At 33.8% G+C, this 10,424-nt stretch overlaps 1 protein-coding gene across 2 annotated transcripts in view; it reads left to right on the top strand.

Moving 5' to 3' along the window:
- LOC108692922 (tumor necrosis factor receptor superfamily member wengen) overlaps positions 1-10,424 on the top strand; it is a 25,302-nt gene that overhangs the window by 10,232 nt on the left and 4,646 nt on the right. For both annotated transcript variants that reach the window (XM_018201498.1, XM_018201499.1), the window contains exons 2-4: positions 110-613; positions 1,438-1,618; positions 6,885-7,013. In XM_018201498.1, the coding sequence (XP_018056987.1) occupies positions 113-613; positions 1,438-1,618; positions 6,885-7,013 (811 nt within the window). In that variant the 5' untranslated portion in view covers positions 110-112. The remainder of the gene's footprint in view (positions 1-109; positions 614-1,437; positions 1,619-6,884; positions 7,014-10,424) is intronic.

Here is a 10,424-nt window from a genome sequence, read left to right as displayed (position 1 = left end):
GAGAGAGAGAGAGAGAGAGAGAGAGAGAGAGAGAGAGAGAGAGAGAGAGAGAGAGAGATTTATCGATCAATCGCGCTCTGACCAACTTCATGCATAATAATGATCGCAGGTAATGCCGAGGGAATCCTGTCCCGGGTTACTGTTGACCCTGGTGTCGATATTCGTCGGCCTGTGCGAGTCCTCTGCTGCCCCCGGAGCCGCAACATCCGGCACTCAGCAACCACAGCCGCAGCCACAGCAGCAGCCGCCGCCGCAGTCGCAGCAGCAGCATCCAATTTGTAGGCCTGGTTTGGAGTTCTGGTCCACCGAACGCGCCTCGTGCTGGCCGTGTACTCGATGCGCCCCCGAGTTCACCTTAAGTCCATGTGTGATTCACAAGGACGCGATATGCGGCCCACTATCAGCGCTCGAGCTCGACTGGTCCTTCTTGTCATCGACGGGCAGGAAGAGACCCTCGAGAGCCGGTGATGACAATGGGACCGTCACCTCGAACGCGTTCCTGCGGTTCTCTGAGGAGAGGACGAAAGAACGACCCTTCGTGGAAACCGATAATCTCATCAACCCCGGTCGTGAAGGCGACAAGGAGCCGGTCTCCGCTTCGCAGGAATCGAAAGTAATTTCGAATTAGTTTCACAGAATTTTTAAGTCTTTGAACTCATGATCATCAGTTATAGTTTTCATTTTAATTATTTAATTTTAATCGATAGAAAAACTTGTATAGAAAGGAAGGAATATAGAATCGAGAAAGGATGTGACTAATTCCACGGAAAACAGTATGATATTAACCCTCCGGTGCTGACGTCAAAATCTGTAATACAATTAGTGAACTCTGTGAAGCTTATTTAATATATGTTAAAAGGCACAATTAATTTATTATCAATTGACTTTTAAGTCAATTAATTCTTGATTAACACATCGGAACAATAGTTTCTCATATCAAGAAAATCAATCTCCCATTAATAAACGTAAAACAATCAGCGTGCGTTTCGAGTTGGCGAAAGTTGGCCATATTGCTTTCGTTCTATTTACTATGCAACATAGAATCGCATTGCCAAAGTCGATTGCATTCCGTGACGTGTTTCGAAAGTAAATAATAAGAAATAAATCTTATCATGTGCAGTTAAATAATTTTTTTGAAAGAGAAAAAAAATGAATCAATCAATATCTTTTATTTCCTTTCCATGAAATAAAAGACTTCATGAAATAAAAGGCTTGATTGATCATTTTCTTTTTCTTTCACAAGAAAATTATTTAATTGCATGATAAGGTTTATTTCTTATTATTGACTTTCGAAATACGGCATCGAGTGCAATCAACTTTGGCAATGCGATTCTACGTTGCATAGTAAATAGAGTGAAAGCAATGTAGAACCGGCTTTATACAAAAATCTGTGCTCCGATCTGTGTGCCAGCTTAATACGCTGACTTTATGATGCAGACGGCGTATGATCCTCGGGAGAGGAGAAAATCGGCCGTTGAAGACAATCTACCGTGGGACTGGCAGACCGGTGCTCTGGTCCTTGCGGTATGCGCCTGCATAGTATTCTTCCTGGTAGCAGGATGCTCGGCTATCGTCTACGCGAGGCAATGGCGGCGGATGAAGAGAAACTTCGAACCGGGTAAGAGAATATTAAAAGAAATAATATATAACATAGAATAAATCGAAACAATTATTTCTTAAAAACTCGAATTCGCATTCTTCGAATATTCTAATCGTCGTCTAATGGTCTTCATACAGCACAGATTAGTCCAGCAATATTACTCTCTAAATCTGAATCAATGGATAATCATTAATTATCCAGTGGCATAGTTGACACTAATCAGTGAAGTTCAAAAAAGGAAGAATGTTTGAGCATTATATAACTAAAATACTGATATCTGTACGTTAATTTCAATTTGTCGATACCATATTCATTGAGTTTTATGTATTAAAACAAAGTTAGTTAGATCACATAATAAAGATTAGTTAGGGATCTCACATTTAATTTACTAATTACTAGGTGGCATACTGATGTCAGTGATTATCCACTGATTTAGATTTAAAAAGTACAATACACTGAAAAAAAAAATAGTTTTTAAAAAGACATTTATTTGTGAATTATAATGTTTCTTTTACTGAAATAAATCCTTATTTAAGGACAAATACAGCGAAAATAAAATTTTATTTCCAAATAAACCTATTTTATTTTGTCTTAATGAGATATTATTAAAATACGTTTCACAGAAATACTTATATTTCGTCATTTTTTATAATTAATGAACATTTGCTTGCGAATATTTCGATTTTTTTTCAGTGCAACGTTTAAGCAATATTGCAAACATCGCAGCAATGTTGCTTCAGCTTGTGTGTTGTATATACAAAATTTCTTCTCCGCAAAATCTTGAATAATTCATTATCGGTATTCTATAACGGTTTTCATTTTTAATCGCTTGATCATTTTTTGATGTCGCTTAATCAAAATAAGAACAGTCAAAACCAAGTCTTACATAACGTATAACGCATAATGAATAAGAATATAAATAAGATTACAAACAATTAAAATCCTTTATTTTCTTTCTTTCCATAAAAGAAAAGAATCTGCTTGGTTGATTTTCTTATTCAATATGCTTCAATATGCATTAAATAAGAATTTATGCTTCTATCTTAATCGATCGCTATGCATCCGTGATATCCTCCTTCGGAGATGGGGAAGGGAAAGGATCCGTATCTCGCGAAGCAAAGGGAGCCGCGTTGTCGGGATGTCGGCGGAAAGAATACAGGTGCACGTATATATACACGCAAGCCAGCGAGAGACAGAAAGAGAGAGACAGAGACAGACAGACAGACAGACAGAGAGAGAGAGAGAGAGAGAGAGAGAGAGAGAGAGAGAGAGAGAGAGAGAGAGAGAGAGAGAGACAAAGTCCCTTAAAATGCATGGCGGGATTTTCTTCATTAGAGGGCCGATCACGGCCGCTCCTCACCTTGGATCGACCTACCGCGCCCGGATATGACGTTCCCCAACCAACGTCCAGTGCACAGTGCGTAACGTCGCCCACGCCGTCGCGTCGTTATCGTTCCGTGTTTGCTACACCCCAAAATATAAATAACGATTGTTCCTCGAGTGTGAATCGATTAACAGTAACGATGAGCTGACTCTCTATGATTGCTTTCGAGTGAAGCTTCGTAAAACTTTTTTTACGATATCGAAACAACGATATCGTATATTTAATTTTCTTATTAAATCGTTAATTAAAATTAAAATTCATTTTAAAAGATGAAAAATAATTCTACAATTAAATATATTCATGAGATTTTTACTGATGAAAATAGAAAAAAGAAAAAGAGAGGAGTGGAGCTTGTTTCATTCATAATTCCGTTTATTCATTTATATACTTGATATAAGAAATTGAATTATAAAGTGAGTTAATCTTTTTCCGATTTGAATCCATTCACTCTGCGAGTTATGTTGTATAAATTGATCAACTTTAATCTAAGAAAATTTCTTAAATTGATGATATAAAAATGTGATCAAAAATAAAAAAAAACAATCGACTCAAATATCTTGCTAAATGTTTTTTTTAAATTTGTGTGAAAGAAAATTCTCTTGTATCTATTTAGAATATATAATTATAATTATACCCTCTTTTTCAAGAGTGGTTCAATTTTCGCTCTTTAGAATGAGATTCCATTCAAAAGAATTTAAAGAATATTTTGATATTATAATGAAGGAAATATTACTTTTCTCAGAATCTACAGGGCACAAAGTTTTTTGCAAATATATCTACTTTTTAAATGCAAATTAAATTTGAATTAAATCGTTTCAACTTTAAAGATCCTTACATTCACTTTTATCAATTTTGAATCTCGATTTAATTTCTTACTTTTTCTAATTCTAAAAATTAGACGGTAAAGAGTAAATTAAATCGAGATTATATATAAATAAGTTAATAGTAATTTACATTGATAGAATTGGATATTAGCCAAAGTTATCTGAGAAAAAAATGCGTCTTTTTCCGGCAGACACCGTATTTAATCCATATGTATATCGCAGCTCACGTAAGGAATCGCGTAATAACAACTCTTGCAGACACCCGACGGCATGTTGCACGTGTATACGACGTTACTATCTGCATTTGCATAACGCAAAACTGCTCGAGCAGTACGCAGAACTTCTCGCAGGAACTCTCCCCGTCGTCGCTGTGTACGCCTCTTCTTCTCACTCCTTCTCTTTCTTTTCGCCTCTCCTTCTGCGAGCCGACGTATCGCAGTACGTATCGCGTGTACGTTGTGGGAACCGATTCAGCCACGTTTCGTTAATGAACGCCGTATGAATGAAGTCTCTCGTCCGTTCGGCGAGTGCGCGCGTGTATCGCCTTTTAAATCTACACTTTCGGCGAAACTCAGGCCGCGCGTCGTAACGGTGTGTCGGCAACGTGAAAAATACTTGAGGGCAAATTATGTTTCTTTTTCAAATTAAGGATCATTAACAGAATATATTTTAAGACAAAATTAAAAACAAATAAAAATCAAACAAAACGAATGAGAGTACAGATGGTTAGCGATGCACTAATAAAAAACAAAAAGAAATGGAATTGCGAGAAACGAAAACTATAAAAAATTATTTAAAAATTAATATTTTGCAGAATGAATTTCGAATAACCTCGTTCCATGTTTTGGAAAGACATTCTTATATAAAAATAATATTTCGAGGCTACTTCGAGCGTGTTGCACGCGAAATCCGTTGGATTTTATTGTAATTGCAATTTCATTAATATTTATTGCTCGCGAATTATATAGTTAATTAATACTAATTACATATGAATAATCACGTCCGTGCGTGCCAGCGATTTATGTACATTGTACTATAAGTCTAATATTAATAAAAAACAGTTACAATTGCTGCATTTTACTTTGATCGCATTTTGTAATACATGTCATTGCATTGTCGCCGGAAGTTCGTATTATCAAAGTGAATTATAATCGCTATCCTCTCCAAACAACAGTAGGAGAGAGCATTATATTCTTTTTTTATTTTTTCGCTATTTTTAATTTATTTTTCAGAAAATATTTATCTAAAAAGAAGTTTATATTTCATAAGCAAATAAATGAATTGATAGATAAATACGAGTATTTGACAAACAGAAATGAGAGAAACTCTTCCTTAAAAAAAAAAAAAGATTTGTAATATAAACTATACTTCAGTTGGGGCTGTTAAAAGTATATTAGATTATGCTAAAAATTCACGTGTGATATAATTTTATTTTTAAAAATATAGAATAAATACAATCTTTAAAAAAATATACTTAAGAATTTTATTTTAATAAACTAATTGAAATATAATATATAATTTGGAAAAGAATGTGAAAGCATTGCGTTCTAGAATTTAAAAAAAAATAAAAATAAAAACACACACACACACACACACACACATCTGATTTTTTTTAGTTTTTGTTTTACTTATCCAGCATTCAATATATAAACTGGATATATTTATATGTATAGAGATTTTGATCGATTTTATGATATACACCATAGAGAATAATGAAAAATGATGTTATTTTCGCGCCTATGCTTTTGTAAAATGAACATGATTGGCAACCATGAAACGGACACTCGGTATGCGTGTGTAATCGGTACCGTTTGATTGCGGCTGACGGTCGGCCCACCCGGTGCTTCTGATTAGGAATGGCGGTCGGAGAAATAAGAGAGGTCGAGAACTTATGGGGATACTGCTCGGGAGCCATTAGAAGAACCGAACGAATACATCATAGGACTCCGGAGAAAATCGAACCGCATTCCACAGACGTCCTCGACGCATTCCACATCAACTGCACTCGTTTTTATGCAATGCGCGCTGCAAATGCATTTTTACGTTGTCAGGGGATTTTACGTTGTCAAGAGATTTTTCGGATAACATCATCTAATTTGCATATGTGTATATTAATCTACACATTATATCTCCATAAAGATAAATATAGACGAAATATTTACTTAATATATTAATAGACAGGTCGTATTATTGTATTGTAGTGTATTGTATAATATAGTGTATGCAATGATCAGGTGGTGATATGTAGGTAATAAATATTATAAGCTAGAAGAACATATATTGTGATATTCAAAGAAATGTGTGTGTGAAAATAAGAATATTAAGAAAATCTTTTATTTGTTTTTAGAATTAAGTATTAGCAGTGTGGAAGGATGAGTGTGGATAAGGAATTTATGTAAACCAAGTCCCCTTCTTGGCTGAAGTGTATTAAATTCTATTCTATATTAATAAACAAATATTTTTTAATTGATACAATGAGAAAATTTTCTATATAAAAAATTTAAATTTTAGACTGTAATTATTTTTAATATTTTTATAATTTGATTGAATTATTTGAATGATTTATTCCCAAATTATTATTTTAATTTTATATAAAAACTATGAATTAGTATTTTTATTTGGATGATAAATAAATGTATTTTGTGTATAATCGAAAATCATTGTTAACTAATTTTAGTTTAAATTTTAACTTTGCGCTTTTATGACAAAGATATTTTCAAAATTTTAAATTATTGTTTTGATAATTGTAAAATTTTACTCTGATTTAAAGTAAAATTTTTTGAGACCAATTAATAAGTACACTTTATACTTTTAAAATTATAAAAATATGTATATAAAATCTTCAAGCATTTATAAGATTACGCTACATATTAAATTTACAGTACACGAAATAAAAATTACATTCACAATAAGATATTTGGAACAATATATCTTTTTTAATTAGATAGTATTCACGAAACTGTCCGAGAAGAATTTATAATATTTGAAGAATATTTATAGAATGATAAAAAAGAAAACAATTTGACGAATTTAAGTACGTGGCGCATCGCTGATTGGGTTATAATTTTTGTTGCAGCGGGTCTCGAAGAAATCTCAGCCAGATTGAACCTGATGGTGAAAGCGGAGCTGGCCGAGTTGGTCGCAGGAGCACCGATGAATCCAGGTGATCCCGAAACCAGATGTCAGTATCTCGAGAAGCTTTTAGGTAAGCAGAATTTTAAGACCTCTGTTCGTGGCTATAAATCTTTGCGACGATGATTACTTGATGTTACCACCTGTGAGAGTTGGTCATCACTCTTCTCTAAGCGGTTGATATATGTTTAGATAGAGATCGAACACTTGACAGTGCTTAGCGGTAAAGATACTTCCATTCATACACATATTCGAAATATACCGTCAAAAATCAAAAGTTACATATAGCCGGTTATCATACTTAAAACTAAACATACACGTTTATTTTTAAATATTTAAATTATTTCAAATATATATAATATATTTTAATTGAAGAAATATGTTTATAATCATGCAGAAATATTATTAAGCCTTAAAATTTAGTTTTGGACAAAATAGACTCATTTCTATTTATTGTTCGTGTATATTAAAATATTAGTCGAATTTTTATTATTATTTATTTATCTATTATTATAACGTCATATAACTAAATTTTATATAACTAATTTTATTTAATTTTACATTATGTAGAAACGCAAATCTCTTCTCTTATTTAAACAAATAATTCAAACTTCCTACAAATTAAATATCATACACATAAATAGATTTATTTTTAAATATTTTAAGTACTCACTTATTTTACTTGAAAAGTCAACGTGATCGAATTGCATAAAAATATTTAGAATATGAGCTGGCATGTTTCTCAATCTCGACAGGCACGAAGGTAAAATCGAGACATAAAATTCGGTCTGCGTTGTTACTGCTCGTCGCTTTTGCAATCAGCACTTCCATTGCGCGCGATCCGTAAGATGTAGTTGCGTGCACGTTCGCAATGATCATTTTGTGCGCCGAAAGGAAGACCGGGAGGGAGGGGGACCGGACGACAAATGGACGGGTACGATCGCGCGGGGGATGGCTGAATCTCAAGCACACAATAAATTCGCTTAACTCGCACCGCACTTGAATGAGCTTCACACGCGCGCGCGCGTTTCACACGGGGTGATTGTGAAGTACCGTCCGGTTGCCAGCACGCCGGAAGTCTTTTTCTTTTTTTCTCTTTGGAGGCAGGGGCGGGGAATACGCCGCTTAAGTATTAGACCTGGTCTATAATACAAAGAAAGAATGATTTTATTGAAGTCTAATCTAAAAATTTAGTTACATACAGATCTGAAAATAATTTTGTTGAACTGTTAAAATAATTGTGTAAGAAAAAAAAACATGATGACAGTGCTGTAAAAAATATTTATAGTTTAACAATCAATTTGATCACCTTACATAATTATTTTAATGATTCGACAAAATTATTTTCAGATTTGTATCTAGCTAAATTTTTAGATACTACAGCATAAAAAAAATCATTCTTTCCGCGTAGGAATCACAGTTTAAGGCAGTCAGAAATATATATTTTGCCGGAAAAAACATCACAATTTAGAGATTTTGGAGTTTAGGTGTGCCTTCCAATAAGCCACACAGTGATGTCATCTTTGTTTAACATTGACAAATAAGGAGGATGTAATGTATGATCCTTAATTGTATCGCATCGTATCATTAATTGTATCGCTTGTTAAAAGGCACACTAGAGTAGAAAGCTAAAGATCATTGCACTTATTGTAGACCAAGTGTTTTAGTATTAGATCGATTTATCATCTTTTAATCGGTCAAGTCGATTGGAATTTTAGATTGACGACGAAAATCAAGACGATCTAAGATAATCGGTTATACTTATACAATGTATAAGTGAGTGCGGGCGTGGATGTGTTCAAGACATTAGAACGTATCTTCCGCTACGCAGGTTTTTATGCGTGCCAGATTATATATGGCGGGAGGGAGAAGAGGTTCCGTGTTGACACACATACTTGGCACGTGGCTCATTATCGAACTTTCATTCAACGCATTATTCTTTTACACGTTCGTTTCCGTTACGATACGCGATATTTGCATAATACGTAACAACACGTTTCGTATCTTTGTCATGGAGAGTCCGAGTACAGAGAGATGGATATGCATCTACGCTGAGAACAAATATATTCTAATTTTTTAATAAATATTTATTTGAAAAGTAAGTGTCAACTAAACATTTGTTTACAGTAAATAAATATTTACTCAATAAAAAAAACGATAGGTTAAATAAAATTATTTTTGTATTAAATAAATATGTTTAGTAAATATTTACATTTAGTAAATATTTATTTACTACTTAAACAAATATTTATTAAAATTGAGTATTTTTTAATGTATATATATATAGATAAATTTTTAGATATTTCAAAATTATTCTTTTCGTATTGTTACATGTTCTATGTAAATGTATTTCTCTATTTCTTAGAATATAAATTGATACATCATCAATCACTATGATCCGACATATTACTCAAGCCTGTAATTTTAATTTTGCTCTTAAATAAATTAAAACTTTTAACTTTGTAACGAAAACTGAAAACAGTCTTTTTTAAAAAATTTCGATGTGTGCAGAATTAAATCCCTGAGAAAAAAAAATAGTCAATTTTAATAAATATTTACTTACTCTCATAAATAAATATTTCTTCATTGAAAAGAATGATTGTTAAATCAAATTAATGTTTCTTGCATCAAATAAATATGTCTTTATATTTAATAAATATTTAGTTGACAGTATTGAATTAAATATTTATTAAAATTGACTATATTTTTTCTCAGTGCGGATATGGTCTTTCATAAAATTGAAAACGCGCATAAGATTTGTGTCTTTATAAATTGTCCTGGAAATTTCCGAGACGTTAATTTCCGATCTTCGAGCTTCGCCGAAATCGACCAAAGCCGCGTGGTTCTGTAATATCTATCGCATCCGCACGCGTGATAAATTGCAAAGATCGCCACGGGAGAAAACGCGCACGTGCGTTACGTCAGAATGCGGATTTTCGCACGCGTTCGAATCGCACCGCGTCGCGGTATTTTGGGAGATGGGCGGCTGTCTGCGGTAGACGGACGGATCTTAAAACAGACGAGACGGGATGAGACTCGCTATACGGGATGCACTCTCGCCGCGAGAGTATTATTTATTCGTGCGCGAAAACAAAATGACGCAATTGTTCGAACCGTTCAGACCGTTTATCTGTCTTCATTCATCCGCGCAGCGCGATTCGGCGCCGCACGCCGCGCTCTAACTTTAGCGCGCGCCAAAGTCGCCAGCGAGTTTGTGAATAATAAGCACGGTTTACAAGATAGTATGGTAAATGGTCAAAGTGTTTTTTCAAACGAGAGATTGTTTGCTATTCTCTGCCGGAAAGTCGAGCTTATTAGAGATTACAAGACCCACGCTTGCACGCGTGAGAGAAAAGTTCAGTCCATCGTTCGGCCTCAGTATGCGTAATGATAGTCAATAAATAGGCGAGACTGTGAAAAAGATAGATATGCAATGAATTAAATATTATATATTCAATATATATTTCTATTTTTGTTGATTTTT

Source organism: Atta colombica, unplaced genomic scaffold (assembly GCF_001594045.1).
Source record: "Atta colombica isolate Treedump-2 unplaced genomic scaffold, Acol1.0 scaffold83, whole genome shotgun sequence".
NCBI lineage: Eukaryota > Metazoa > Arthropoda > Insecta > Hymenoptera > Formicidae > Atta > Atta colombica.
This window is presented reverse-complemented; position numbering and strand designations above follow the sequence as displayed.